The 15,390-nt window shown below is 41.3% G+C and overlaps 1 protein-coding gene across 2 annotated transcripts; it reads right to left on the reverse strand.

The window, feature by feature from the left end:
- Positions 1–637: 637 nt before the first annotated feature.
- Positions 638–15,069, reverse strand: tiprl (TIP41, TOR signaling pathway regulator-like (S. cerevisiae)). Of its 2 annotated transcripts, XM_075487056.1 has the most exons (9): positions 14,730–15,069; positions 11,070–11,197; positions 8,948–9,127; positions 5,837–5,936; positions 5,601–5,732; positions 2,552–2,647; positions 2,382–2,444; positions 1,962–2,097; positions 638–1,710 (listed from the first exon to the last, which is right to left on the reverse strand). In XM_075487056.1, the coding sequence occupies exons 2-8, from the start codon at positions 11,192–11,194 to the stop codon at positions 1,978–1,980; spliced, it is 816 nt and encodes a 271-aa protein (XP_075343171.1). In that variant the 5' UTR covers positions 11,195–11,197; positions 14,730–15,069; the 3' UTR covers positions 638–1,710; positions 1,962–1,977. The 2 variants fall into 2 exon arrangements, with proteins under 2 accessions (XP_075343171.1, XP_075343170.1); XM_075487055.1 differs by having other exon boundaries at positions 638–2,097; positions 14,730–15,068.
- Between the last annotated feature and the right edge of the window lie 321 nt (positions 15,070–15,390).

A 15,390-nucleotide genomic window follows, 5' to 3' on the forward strand; every position in this document is an offset into this window, starting at 1 on the left:
TTCCTGGTTCTGCCAGAGGTTTCTTCCTGGTTCTGGTTCTGCCAGAGGTTTCTTCCTGTTCAAAGGGAGTTTTTTCTCTCCACAGTCGCCTCAGGCACGCTCAGGACGGCAGACTGGATCAGAGAGAAGTTTCAGTGCAATCTGATGGTTTCCTTAGCTTGGCTACTTTCTTTTTTTAATTAGAATTATGAATGAATTATGAATTAGACTAATTTGGAATTTAAAGACATGGATTTAATTATAATTGTATAATAATGAATTGGCTTGAACTGGACTGTATCTTTGACGTGCCTTGAGATGACATTTGTTGTGATTTGGTGCTTTATGAATAAAGATAAACTGAACTGAGTGGTGTTAGATGGACTTGGAGAGGGGCAGTATTTTCAATGATCCGGACGTCATACTGGTCAATGGTAGGGAAGAGAAAAGTCATCTGCGAGGTGAAGCTGTCGATCTACTCTCCAACCCTCACAAGCTGTGGGTAGTGACTGAAAGACTGTGGAAACAAGGGCAGATGTTGGCTTGCTCCAAATACCCAACTATGTGTTTTCATGGACCAAAAAAAAAGTGATTTTTTTTTTATAGTTTAAAATACATTGTAAAACTGTCACGTTCCATGAGAAACAGGAGGCAGGCAAACATTGGAACAAAATAATCTTTTAATATAAAAAACAAACAAGAAACAGAGCTCCAGTTAGAAAAACGTGCCCAGGGTACAAGGGGAGCTACCCCAAAAACCAAGGACCGTATATACTGGGAGGGGTGATTAGGAGCAGATATTATTATGGGGGTCAATTGACAAGAGATAGTTGTGTCTCAGTGATGGACCGGCGACCCGTCCAGGGTAAACCCCGCCTCTCGCCCAATGACCGCTGGGATAGGCTCCAGGCCCCTGTGACCCCAAGTTGGGTTTAGCGGGTACAGAAAATGGAGGGATGGATCGGTCGACAAGACAAAAGCAACTCAGCAAAATGAGAGGAAACGGCAGGAAAAAAACAAAAACTTGGAAACAGAACAGAACCAAGGACTGAAAATCAAACAAAATACAAGAGAAATAGCTGAAGCAGGAATATTAATGACATAACATACATTATTATCAACTTTTTCATCACAGTTTGGGATCAGTCCTACCAGTGATGTATCATCTGTAAAATGAATAAATGCAGTCTGATATATGGAGTTAGTTTCACAGTTATCATCTGTGTGAAACACTTTCCCTTAAAGGTCTTGCTCAACTTTTTGGTGGAGCAGATTTGAATCAGTAGAACTTGTTAAAAGTTAGTGTAAGCAAACCTGACTGAACCTGTACTGGTTCAGCGAGGTCTAAAGTGGAAAGTAGTGTCTTATGCCATTGGCAAATATAAAGTAGAAAAAGATAAAAGTAGAAATGAACACATTAGAGAAATGCTGAGACATAATTGTGCAGCTTACAGGTCTTAAACTGGTGACTCCTACAGCTACAGATGATGATGTGAAACTAAAAAAGCTCATCCAGCAATTTCTGATCAAAGTGACCTTAGGATAAAATAATAAAATCAAGTAAGGGGACTCCCTACGTCTGTTCTTCACAGCTGATGAAAAGTGTGAATGTTTGCAAAGAAATGAAGAATCCAGCTCACACAGAGCACACCAGATACACACAACTGACACGTTTTATTTGGCCATATTCACATAGATCCTGCAGGTAGCTCTTCAGCCTTCAGCGGTGACCTTAAAAATACAGTAGACACATTTACAGAGACTGCTTTTACTTAAAATACAAAGGTCCTCAACGTACTAACAATAAAAACGGAGCAGGAGATTCTTTCTTACTAAAGTCATGCTGCTGAGTTTTAGGAGGATATCTTCAAAGTGGTTACATGAAAAACTGTCTGTACAGATACTTAAAGGGGCGACCAATGGTTGTTACATTAAGGATGGAGGACTACTTCTACTGTTCACCATGCAACATGAGTGTGGACCTGCTGATGGAGGGCTTTAATCCTGAGCAGTCTGCGGCTGCATGGCAGGAAGTCCCAGCTTCTCACACTGCGTCAGCTTCAGGCTGAGGTGCTGAGCGACCTCATTGGGATCCGTGTACAGCGCTGCAGGAATGTTCTGAACAAGGACGCCACAGCCATGTTAAAATATACACCTACATATGTATACATATACTTTATAGTAATTACCAGGAGTTGGAACTTTTTAATGCATATTTTGCAACATTATTATGATAAAGTTCAATGCTATATGTATTTCTATATTAAAACAATAAGACATAACACTAATCATAAGAAAAGTCTATAAATTAAATGTCCTGGTTCCAGACTTTAGAATGGTGAAACAGCTGCAGTGAAACATGTCTTGTAACTGGGTTAGGGTTATGATGCACCATCGCTCACCTTCAGTTGGGATATTTTGCTTTCCCTTGTGCTAAACTCTCGTAGCATATAATCCCTTCCAGCCTGGAAGCAAAAGCATCATAATGTTAGACATTAATTGGTGCATTAATTGGTGTCGGTAGTGCATTAATTACTGCAACATTTACTCTGGCTCGTACAAATCAACTTGCCTCATGATACAGTCGAGTGTCGTTTATTCTAATCAACACTCCATCCACACGTAAGAAGAAGCGCATCAACACGAAGAAACTGGTGGGCATCACCCTCTGCATCAACACAAGTACAGCAGGTTACTTTATTAATTTATCATATTATTGTACAGCCTAATGAAAGACATAGTTTGGGAATCAGGATCTTCACTGTGAATAAATAATAATAATTATTAATTAACTTATTCTATCGTATATCTATTTTTTTTTTCTTCAACCACCGTTTAACTGTCACCATGTTGTCTTGTATTTTCTACTGGCAGGTTAGTGCTGTTACTGTACGTTACGTACTGTTACTGTACTGTTACGTACTGTTACGTACTGTTACGTACTGTTACTGTACTGTTACGTACTGTTACTGTACGTTACGTACTCTACGTAACGTACTGTTACGTACTGTTACAGTACGTTACTTACTGTACGTAACGTACTGTTACTGTACTGTTACTGTACTGTTACGTACTCTACGTAACGTACTGTTACTGTACGTTACTTACTGTACGTAACGTACTGTACGTAACGTACTGTTACGTACTGTTACTGTACGTAACGTACTGTTACTGTACTGTTACGTACTGTTACGTACTGTTACTGTACTGTTACGTACTGTTACTGTACGTTACGTACTGTACGTTACGTACTGTTACGTACTGTTACTGTACTGTTACTGTACGTTACGTACTGTTACTGTACTGTTACTGTACTGTTACTGTACGTTACATACTGTACGTTACGTACTGTTACGTACTGTTACTGTACTGTTACTGTACGTTACGTACTGTTACTGTACTTTACGTACTGTTACTGTACGTTACGTACTGTTACTGTACGTTACGTATTGTTACGTACATTTTTTTTTAGGTCTGGTCTGCAGGTAGGTCAGTACATGAGTTCCAAAAAGAGTTTAAACTTCTGATCCACCTGACCCCAGAACAGTTTCCCACTCTGCCTCTGTCCATCTTAATGAGCTTTGGTCCAGAGAAGACGGCAGAGTTTCTGGATCATGATCACATGTGGCTTCTTCTCTGCCTGATGGAGCTTTAATCTGCATCTGTGGATGTTACGGTGAGAGCTGCCTGAGAGCTGCCTGAGAGCTGCCTGAGAGCTGCCTGAGAGCTGCCTGAGAGCTGCCTGAGAGCTGCCTGAGAGCTGCCTGAGAGCTGCCTGAGAGCTGCCTGAGAGCTGCCTGAGAGCTGCCTGAGAGCTGCCTGAGAGCTGCCTGAGAGCTGCCTGAGAGCTGCCTGAGAGCTGCCTGAGTCAGCTTAGCTAACATCCTCCTCTCACCCACATCCTCAATGGAGTCCAGGGGACGGTCCAGGACAGAGCTCGCTCTCCTGATCAATTTGTTCAGTCTCCCTCTGTCTCTGTCCGTACTGCCCCCTCTCTGTCCGTGCTGCACCCTCTCTGCCCCCTCTCTGACCGTGCTGCACCCTCTCTGCCCCCTCTCTGTCTGTGCTGCCCCCTCTCCAGCACACCACAGCATAGAAAATTGCTGAAGCTACCACAGAGTGGTAGAAAGTCCTGAGGAGAGTCCTGCACACACCGAAGGACCTCAGTCTCCTCAGCAGGTGGAGGCGACTCTGGCCCTTCTTGTAGAGGGCTGGTGTGTGATCAGTCCAGTCCAGTTTATTGTTGAGGTGGACGTCCCAGGCAGCTCTCAGGCAGCTCTCAGGCAGCTCTCAGGCAGCTCTCAGGCAGCTCTCAGGCAGCTCTCAGGCAGCTCTCAGGCAGCTCTCAGGCAGCTCTCAGGCAGCTCTCAGGCAGCTCTCAGGCAGCTCTCAGGCAGCTCTCAGGCAGCTCTCAGGCAGCTCTCAGGCAGCTCTCAGGCAGCTCTCAGGCAGCTCCCAGGCAGCTCTCAGGCAGCTCTCAGGCAGCTCTCAGGCAGCTCTCAGGCAGCTCCCAGGCAGCTCCCAGGCAGCTCTCAGGCAGCTCCCAGGCAGCTCTCAGGCAGCTCTCAGGCAGCTCTCAGGCAGCTCCCAGGCAGCTCCCAGGCAGCTCCCAGGCAGCTCCCAGGCAGTTTGGGAGGCAGAGCCTTCAGTTATCAGGCCCCTCTCTACCTTTAAGACCAGGCTTAAAACTTTCCTTTCTGATAAAGCTTATAGTTAGGGATGGCTCAGGTGATCCTGAAACATCCCATAGTTAAGCTGCTATAGGCCCAGCCTGCTGGGGGGCCTCATCTGTCACACCTTTCCTCACTTAGCTCTTTTTTCCCCCCCTTTTATTTCCTCATACGACATCATTCTTGTCATTAACTCGTGTTTCTCTGTCTCAGCAGGTGTCCCTGGCCTGGTGTTACGGTGTTTGTTGTCCCCTCTTTTCTGTCCTCTCAGCCCCCAGCTGGTCCAGGCAGATGGCCGCCCTTCCTGGTTCTGGTTCTGATGGAGGTTACTTCCTGTTCAAAGGGAGTTTTTTTTCTCTCCACAGTCGCCTCTTGCACGCTCAGGACGGGAGATTGGATCAAAGAAAAGTTTCGATCTGTTGGTTTCCTTAGCAGGGTAACTTTTTGGGGTTTTTTTGTAGCTTTTTTGGCTAGGAATTGGACGAATTTGGAATTGAATTATCTTGATTTGATTATGATAGTATTACAATTACAAAGGTTTCCCACAGTAATCCCTTGTCCATGTGGTCATATCAGCTATTGATGAATCACGGTTCTTAATGCAGTGCCATCAATGTGTGTCCAGCTTAGGCCTTGCATAGATGCTGCTTTCATACCAAATCACGGTTAGAATCACCTGTTTCAAATAACAACTTTTTAATAACATTAGATCTAAATTGCCACAATCCCAACTTTTATGGATTGTGCTGAAAACCTGAAATAGAAAATTGAATGTATATTCACAAATAAATGTGATTGGTGAATAATCTCTTGGCTTCATGCTGTCTGTAATCAAATAAAAGTTCAAAGTTAATGTAGCATCGCAGTTCCTGCATTTTCACCTTTTATGTTTTGGGGTTGTATCCCTCCTTTGACATAGTACAAACAGTCCCACAGGTAAAGAACACTCACAATTTTGACACTTAACATTGAGACTCCATGGTCATGTAGCTCATCTTCGAACAGCAACACTTCATCAAAAAACAGGATGTGTTCACGAGCTTTCAGCTTCTCTATGTCAATACGCTCGGGGGTCTCAGTCACCTTAAGACAAACAGAAATAAACATTCTCTTTGGGTCTTTCACATCCTGAGAACATTTTACAGTTGATGGTGCTGTGTTCCTTTAGCTAAAAAAATATGACCCACCTTTATCTGCATACCTTCTCCTAACAGAGTTCCTCTGTAGTCTGTGGTGTATGTCCAGTCATACGGTCTCATCACCTCTTTGGAGAGTTCAGAGTCAGATCTGAAATGAGAAATTCATACTAAGGTAACACACTTAGTTATCATATTTCAAATATACACAAATACGAGGTAGTTACCCACACCAACTCAGGTGATGTCTGAGGCTTCAATTGTGTGTGTGTCTATTAAATAAACTGCTCTAAAAAAAATAAAGGGAATAGCTAAACAACACAATCTAACTTCAAGTCAATCACACTTCTGTGAAATCAACCTGGATCCTCCTGGGTCACCTACGACCTCTGGTGGGCACACATCTGGACCCCCTGCAGTTTGCTTACCGGCCTGGTGTTGGGGTGGACGGCGCAGTAATCTTTTTACTGCACAGATCACTGCTTCACCTGGAGGACAGCGGGAGCACTGGTAGGATCATGTTTTTTGATTTCTCCAGTGCTTTCAACACTATCCAGCCATCACTGCTCAGGGTGAAGATGGAAAATGCGGGAGTGGACCAACACCTGGCTGCATGGACCACAGACTACCTCACCAACAGACCACAGTATGTGAGGCTACATAACTGTGTGTCTGACGTGGTGCTCTGCAGCACAGAGGCCCCTCAGGGTACGCTGCTCTCTCCTTTCCTCTTCACCCTGTATACTTCACACACAACACCACACACTGCCACATCCAGAAGTTTTCCGATGACACAGCCATTGTTGGATGCGTCTCTGAGGATAACGAACTGGAATACAGGACGGTCATCAAGGACTTTGTCAGCTGGTGTGAGCTGAAGCATCTTCAGCTTAATACCAGCAAAACAACGGAGATGGTCGTCAACTTCAGGAGGGAAACACCCCACTTCACACCGGTGAACATCCAGGGATTGGACATTGAGATGGTGGAGAACTACAAATTCCTGGGTGTTCACCTCAACAATAAACTGGACTGGACTGATCACACACCAGCCCTCTACAAGAAGGGCCAGAGTCGCCTCCACCTGCTGAGGAGACTTGTATTTTCTACTGGCAGATTAGTGCTGTTACTGTACGTTACGTACTGTTACTGTACTGTACTGTTACGTACTGTTACTGTACTGTTACGTACTGTTACTGTACGTTACGTACTGTTACTGTACTGTTACGTACTCTACGTACAGTTACTGTACGTTACTTACTGTACGTAACGTACTGTTAATGTACGTTACGTACTGTTACGTACTGTTACGTACTGTTACTGTACGTTACATACTGTTACTGTACTGTTACGTACTGTTACTGTACTGTTACGTACTGTTACGTACTCTACGTACTGTTACTGTACGTTACATACTGTTACTGTACTGTTACGTACTGTTACTGTACGTTACATACTGTTACGTACTCTACGTACTGTTACTGTACTGTTACTGTACGTTACGTACTATTACTGTACTGTTACTGTACGTTACGTACTGTACGTAACGTACTGTTACGTACTGTTACTGTACTGTTACGTACTATTACTGTACGTTACGTACTGTTACGTACTGTTACTGTACTTTACGTACTGTTACGTACATTTTTTTTTTAGGTCTGGTCTGCAGGTAGGTCAGTACATGAGTTCCAAAAAGAGTTTAAACTTCTGATCCACCTGACCCCAGAACAGTTTCCCACTCTGCCTCTGTCCATCTTAATGAGCTTTGGTCCAGAGAAGACGGCAGAGTTTCTGGATCATGATCACATGTGGCTTCTTCTCTGCCTGATGGAGCTTTAATCTGCATCTGTGGATGTTACGGTGAGAGCTGCCTGAGAGCTGCCTGAGAGCTGCCTGAGAGCTGCCTGAGAGCTGCCTGAGAGCTGCCTGAGAGCTGCCTGAGAGCTGCCTGAGAGCTGCCTGAGAGCTGCCTGAGAGCTGCCTGAGAGCTGCCTGAGAGCTGCCTGGGACGTCCACCTCAACAATAAACTGGACTGGACTGATCACACACCAGCCCTCTACAAGAAGGGCCAGAGTCGCCTCCACCTGCTGAGGAGACTGAGGTCCTTCGGTGTGTGCAGGACTCTCCTCAGGACTTTCTACCACTCTGTGGTAGCTTCAGCAATTTTCTATGCTGTGGTGTGCTGGAGAGGGGGCAGCACAGACAGAGAGGGGGCAGAGAGGGTGCAGTACGGACAGAGAGGGGGCAGTACGGACAGAGACAGAGGGAGACTGAACAAATTGATCAGGAGAGCGAGCTCTGTCCTGGACCGTCCCCTGGACTCCATTGAGGATGTGGGTGAGAGGAGGATGTTAGCTAAGCTGACATCCATCATGGACAACTCCTCCCCCCCCCTCCATGACACTGTGGGGTCCCTGTACAGCTCCTTCAGCAGCAGACTGTTACACCCACAGTGCAGGAAGGAGAGGTTCCGCAGGTCCTTCATCCCGGCTGCTGTCAGACTTTACAACACTGATCATGTTGTTGCCTTTCCCATGATAATCATACAGAGATTTTTCTTTACCCGTATTATTTATATTTTATTCATTTCAACTTCACAATGTGCAATATTATTTATACTAGGTCACTTTACTTTTTGGTCACTTTACTTTTTAGTACTTGCTTTTTCTCTTTTAAAAAAATGTTTATCTTTTTTAATTTCTTGTTTCATGTCTATTGTTGCTGCTGTGACAAGTGAATTTCCCCGTTGTGGGATAAATAAAGTATAATCTAATCTAATCTAAAGTACAATCTGCTTTGCAGCATCTGTGCTGGGGACTGCTCTGGAGCCCCTGAAGCTAATTGTCAACGAAGAATCCTGCACAAGGTGATCAGAAAATGTACAAAACTGCACATCCTTTGTACAATACAGTGATGAAACAACAAAATTTGTTCCATAAGAGGATTCTTAAGCTTGGCTGCAACACAGAACGGTACAAAAGGTCATTCCTGGCAGCTGCAATAACCATACACATACGACATATCACTACTGACTATTACTTTAATTCATTTTATACAGTGACAATATAATTTCCCTTCAGGTATTAATGATGCATCTTTCACTTTAATCCAATACATACACACGTGCACACACAAACACTGTAAGAGTTTGTCAGTCTTGCCTGCTGTCCTGCCATTCTTGAGCACAGGCCACCTTGACGGCATCTTCCATAATGTTGACTCTCTTAAGGGCATCTATGGCATTGAATTCAATGCCATAGCCATCTGTGTGTTGGATGCGCAGGATGTTGTCCCCAAACAACATCTCTGGAAGGGAAGGCATGTTCATATCTTCCCCTAACCTGGAAAGGTAGATATGAAACAGTTGGTATGAATTAGTCTGGTTTCCATCTGGTACTGACATGCATCTTCAGTGATCTGATCACTAAACTGACAGTTCTTCATGCAGATGTGAATGCACTCAGTATCCATCAAGGATCACCGAGATCGCACCACAGCAGAGGATGATTAGAGACACATAGGGCCACTTTTTTAACAGTGCAAATGAAAATGCAACCATGAAACGAGCACCTTGTTAACAGTCTTTCCACCACAGAAGTGGCAGGGGTTCCTCAAGGACCATTTCTCTTGAGTTGGGTAAAACTGAGTTCAAACACAGTGCATATATCATTCACAGAAAACCTCCACATTCTATTCATCTATGCTGCAACAGTTAAAACATTGATAAAAAGCTTTGAGTGCATCCTGTGGCTACTGCCTCTTATTAATTTAATTTAATTTTAATTGATGAGTCTGAGCAATGTGGAAAAGAGGAAGGAATTTAAAATTTATTGTAAAGAAGCTTCAGGAAGCAATTTCAATTGTGGAAAATTGGTCATATAAATGGGAATTTAGGTTTTCTGTGGATAAAATAAAATAATGTTTTTTACAAGGAAGAGTTGATGGAGAAATTAAATTGAAATTATATGGTCAGGAATTGGAAAGAGTTAAGCAATTTAAATTTCTTGGGTTATGGTTTGATGAAAGAATGACTTGGGTGTACACATTAAGAAAATAATAGATAAATGTAGGACGGTTTTGAATATAATGAGATGTTTAGTTGGTACTGAGAAACAAAACATCTCCTATAGCAGCATTGAAATGGGTGAAATGCCTCTTAAAAGTAGAAGGGAACAATTATCCTTAAACTATTGGTCAAATTTACAAGGACAGAGAAAAGGATGGAGTATCGATATATACTGGAGAAATGCTTGCGGTACTTTTAGCAGTTCAGTGGATAGAAGAGGTTAAACCATTAAAATCAATTATATGTTCAGATTCTAGTTCTTCATTATTTAGTCTTCAAAATAGTAAGTCAGATAGTAGACCAGATATATTAATTGAAATACAACAAACTCTTTATAGAATTAGTATGATGGGGCTTATAGTTAATTTTATATGGGTACCAGCGTATTATGGAGTTAAGGGAAATGAAATGGCAGATAGAATGGCTAAACAGAATGTAAAACGAGTATTGATTGATATTAATGTAAGACTGAGTGTAAAAGAGGTAAAGGGTATTATAAAACAAAAACTGGAAGAGAGATGGCAAAAGTTATGGGAGGAAGAAAGAAAAGGACGTTGGTTGTATTAAATACAAAGGAAAATAGGGAAAATGAGAAGATCAGAAAGAAGTAGGAGAGAAGAGGCAATTATAACAAGACTTAGAATTGGACATACTAGATTGAATAAAAATTTATTCATGATAGGAAAACATCAGTCAGGGAAATGTGAGTGTGGGGAAGATGAGACAATTGAACATGTTATTTTATATTGTAGGAATTATCAGGCTCAGAGAAATAAGTTGGTTAGAAATCTTAGTAGGATGAAAATGAAATTGGATATTGTTGATTTATTGCAAAAATAATTAGGAAGCAGAGGATATGAGGTTATTTTTTAAAACAGTGCAAGTTATATATATATATATATATATATATATATAATAGAATTTAGTTTATGTAAATATGTAAGAGTGTATAAATGTGTGTATATGAGTAGGGTCTATGTATTTGTGTAGGCATATGTAGATATATGGGTGTATATGTGGAGATATACCGTATATATATACACACACACACACTTGGGTAGTTGTCATGTGATCCACACTCGTTACCAGTTGGTGGCGGTAATGCTTCCATAAGTTGTTTGCCAACCGCCATAAAGAAAGAAAGAAAGAAAGAAAGAAAGAAAGAAAGAGAGAAAGAGAGAGAAAGAGAGAGAGACTCATTTACAGATGCATCTTACCTTTCAATGTCTTTGGATTTCATGATATGGTTTTTAGCAGCAGTCACGTTCCATGGTCCAAAAGTGAAGTCCTGTTTACTGCTCTTGAAGCCGTGTGACATCATCGTGGTCAGAGGATCAAACATCAACTACAAGAAAGATCATGGGCTTATAATCACAGATTACTTAAATATTATTAACATATACCTTTTCATTCAAAATGATACCCGAGTGTGGGTCCTGGTAGAATTAGGTCAGATTTTACATTTGGAGTCCAGGCAGTCTAACTTAGTTTACTCATTTTTTATAAATTTCCATTAGCTAATATTTTCCTGCTGCTCAGCTTATTCTTGTTTTCTTGCAAAGGCGAGTCAGGATTGATAAGGTGTTGACATCAGAGCTCTGAGCAGGTCATTCAGGCTTTTCTTCCATAAAGTGGTATGAAGTAGGGCTAGGCGATATGGGGAAAAAGTCATATCACGATATTTATTAAATCAGTTGATTAAGATATATATCGGGTCCATAACTTTTAGCATCCACTTGAACCCCTTATTTTCCACTCTGCTTATTGGTAGCATGTCTTTTGCAATACAGTAAGTTGTTATCGGGGAAGATTAGCACTTGTTCCGGGCCGTGTTTGTAAAAGTTAGCATTGTCTGTCTGTCAAAAGATGGACGAATGTAATCTATCTGAATCAACCATGTTTGATATCTCTATTGAGGAAAAGTTATTCTTTGATAGCTATTGTTTTTGTTTTATCGCCCGGCCCTAGTATGAAACCAAAGCCCAGAAAACACCAAAGCTCTGGTTCCAGCACTAAAAAAATGCTGCTACATCAGCATCATCAGATACAGAGCAAAGCACTGCTCATGTTGGGATGTTAGCCTAACATGCTGTTTTTGGGTGGTGGGAGGAAGCCGGAGTACCTGGAGAGAACCCATGCAAACTCCCCACAGAAAGAACCAGCTGGCATTTACTTTGAGGTGACGTGCAAACCACCACACCACTGTGCAGCCCTAAAATTAATATTTAAAAACAAAATATAAAAATGAAATTCAGTGAAAAAGCAACCTATGTCCAAAGGAAAAACTTTAAGAGACCTTTAAAAATCCTGCAGCTCACATGACTTAAAAAGTTACATGAAAGTCTGGCTTCTTGAAAGAGACATTTAACCACCTTGGATTGGTAGCATGTTTGTAGGCATATCAGCACACGTTTGTATATTTTTGTCAGTGTGATTGAATGCTTTCTTTAATATACATTTTAAATACAATCATTAAATTGTTGAAGTATCTTCATCTATAATCTTATCTATGGAAAACAACTAGTATAACCCTGTATGAGCTGAATCTGACAGGCAGCCTTCTGTTGGCATCAACTCTAAAACGGATCTATTGTTGTGATGTGTGACCTGTTGAATTATGTTGGAAGAAGTGACATTTGTCTTCAAACAGCATAAAGTTTTGGCCAGTCTTTGAACACCAATCATCATTGCTTTTGATGCTGGAATAATGGCACGTGGCTTGATTTCGATGGGTCTAAACTTCAAATGATGAAGATAAATGCTTCCTCCTTGATTTTTCAGATTGAGCTGGTATTGAATTTTTTTATTATTTATTTCACTGAGCTACTGCACTGATTTTTTTCCATGTTTCCATGTGACTTCATATATCACAATCTTCTACTACAGGAGCCTGAATATGATGGATAAAACTATCTGGATCCCTTTGAACCCGACTTAGACTCATTCTTGGCATTTCAAAGGAAAAATCAAAAAGCATCATGCCGTGATGTGCATGTGACTGTACACTGAACAAACACCTTTTAACCCCACCTGTCCTCCCTTCTTCTTACTCTACGGACTTGTCTCGTCATCACTCAATTTTTTCTTTTTAAAAAAAAATGTTGCTCGCACTTTGGAGCCCTGAAATGAAAAAGAACTGAAGCTTTGTTTTCTTTGCCAGACCGTATGTCCATTCTTTTAACTCCTCACATCCACCACAGTTCCATTTAACACAATACTTCATCTGTGCTTGCTTGATTTGATTTGATTTGAAGGAATGTGGCAGTGTGGGGAAGGTTGAGGGGAAAATACAAACGTTTTTCTGCAGTGGAAAACAACAATGACCGTTCAACAAGCTTTAAGATTTCCAGCTGCTTTCATCCAGCTGTTTCACACAACCAATGCATGCACACCAATATGAATTGTTAATGTTATGACATGCTGTTTGGAGTTTTACGGTACACTGCAGTTCATGTACTGTCCAGCTAATATTGGGTTGGGTTAGAAAGCGTCATCACTTTAAGACACCGATGAAGACATTAGTGTTACGTAGCTCATGTGTGAAAAGCTCTACCCATGCTCTGCATCGAAACACAATAAAAAGCTACAGCTAGAAACATTTGATTTTTGAATTTACACTTTTTGAATGAACTACCATGTTTTCTTAGTGATTTGTTTAGTTCAAAGTAAGGGTGATGCAATTCCAATAAGAACAGCTTACAAACTGTGTTTTGAACAGGCATCTGTGCAGTCACCTCAGCTCATGAAACAGCAGACCAACACAAAGGGTTATCACCACTTAACCTAACATCTTGGATGTGTTGAATTAAGGAGACCAATTCATTCCTTTTTTTCACATTTGGTCACCACAATCTTCTCCACCTCAGACATCCAAATTAAGGAAAGTTTGAATATGCTAATGTTATAAATAAACATTTAAATATCATGTAAACGGCCACATGTATTGAATAAATACATGATGACATAAGAATATTATCACTGATAATCTGTGAGTATCATTTCAATGTTTTATCATTAACTGGGCTTCTTGGTTTACTTACATCTGTTTGCTTGGAAGATGAAGAGACTAATAAGAAACAGAAATATGATGGCCCAATCAGCTTGGCTTATTGGAGGACACAGCATCATAGAAGCAGCCTGTCCCATCAGTGTTCTTTTGCCCCATGGGGCAGAGTTAAAGCAACACTGTAACACAGCATGGAACCTGCTATGGACAGACTGGAAACAGTTTGAGCGAATACAAAGTTCCCCTCTGGTTCTGCTGCAGCATGAATATGAGGAGTTGTGTCCTCCCACAGGGATTTACTTCCTGATTTCATGTTCTTCATCACGTTTCTGACACCAGAAGGTTACCATTATAATTTGGGAGTTCCCACAAACCATATTAACATATACAACTTCAGTTAGAAACCAAATTATTTAGAATTTAATTTATCTCAGTATGTTAAAACATGATACAGACATGCCAAAATAGTCTCATGTCTACATTCCTCTAGTATAAGAGACAGTTCAGCTCCATCCAACTAACTATAACTATAACTATAACAATCCAACATGATGTGCTGACCGATGAATGGAATATGAACATGGCGGCTTTAATGAGGACGGCTCAGCGGCATCTGTCGGTTTTCATGACAGATGCTGTAGCAACCAGCAACCAGCAACCAGCCACACTTTCATTTCAAGGTCGCCGGTTAAGGTGGACGCAGGTTAACACCAGGCTGCTTCTACCATGTTGTGTCCTCCCATACACCAAAACATCCACTCCACGTCTCATCAGAAGCCACAGCTAGCTAAACGTTAAAAGCATTCACCAATTATGAGAAACTGTGTGTTGCAACTGACATTAAAAGTGACATAAACTAAATTAAAATTACCTCAGTGCTGTTATTCTCCGTTATCTGTCAAAGAGGCTAGTGGAAAGCGTCACTAAAAACTGTTCGGTTGTACAACAAACACTCATTCTTCTTCTACTGCTTTTCTTCTTCTTCGTTGTCTTCTTCTTCTTCGTTGTCTTCTTCTTCTTCTTCTTCTTCTTCTTCTCCTTCTTCTTCTTCTTCGTCTTCTTCGTCTTCTTCTACGGCAGTTGGCATCCTTTTGTTGCATTACTGCCTCCTTCGGGTTTTCAACGGTTTTTCTCCCCCCGGATTCATTTAGAGTGAATCTTTTAATAAGAACGGAATATATTTTTTGCTTTGTTTTTGGGGTAATTTTTTCCCTGTTTTTCAGACAATTTTTTTCCTGTTTATCAGAGTAATTTTTGTCTGTTTTTCCTAGTAATTTTTTTATTTTTTTTATTTTAGTTTAGAGAGCATTTAAAACAATAGACACATTCATTCCTTTATTTAGAGCTCGATTTAATGGAAGCAAACATAACCGACTTGTTTAGTTTAATAAAGTTTTACTTTGGTGGTCCTGTGATGGACTGGCGACCCGTCCAGGGTGGACCCCGCCTCTCGCCCAATGACCGCTGGCATACCCGACAGTTGGATTAAGCGGGTATAGAAAATGGATGGATGGATGGAAGTTTTACTGCAG

The sequence above is a fragment of the Odontesthes bonariensis genome, chromosome 16, assembly GCF_027942865.1.
Source record: "Odontesthes bonariensis isolate fOdoBon6 chromosome 16, fOdoBon6.hap1, whole genome shotgun sequence".
Classification (NCBI taxonomy): Eukaryota; Metazoa; Chordata; class Actinopteri; order Atheriniformes; family Atherinopsidae; genus Odontesthes; species Odontesthes bonariensis.

What these genes read in the sequence shown, in the direction of transcription:
- tiprl (XM_075487056.1), bottom strand. Translation starts at nt 11,194, where the DNA reads ATGTTTGATCCTCTGACCACGATGATGTCACACGGCTTCAAGAGCAGT. An exon ending in AAATCCAAAGACATTGAAAG is followed by an intron (nt 9,128 to 11,069) that starts GTAAGATGCATC and finishes CTACCTTTCCAG; the next exon opens with GTTAGGGGAAGATATGAACA. An exon ending in CAATGTTAAGTGTCAAAATT is followed by an intron (nt 2,648 to 5,600) that starts GTGAGTGTTCTT and finishes GTGTTGATGCAG; the next exon opens with AGGGTGATGCCCACCAGTTT.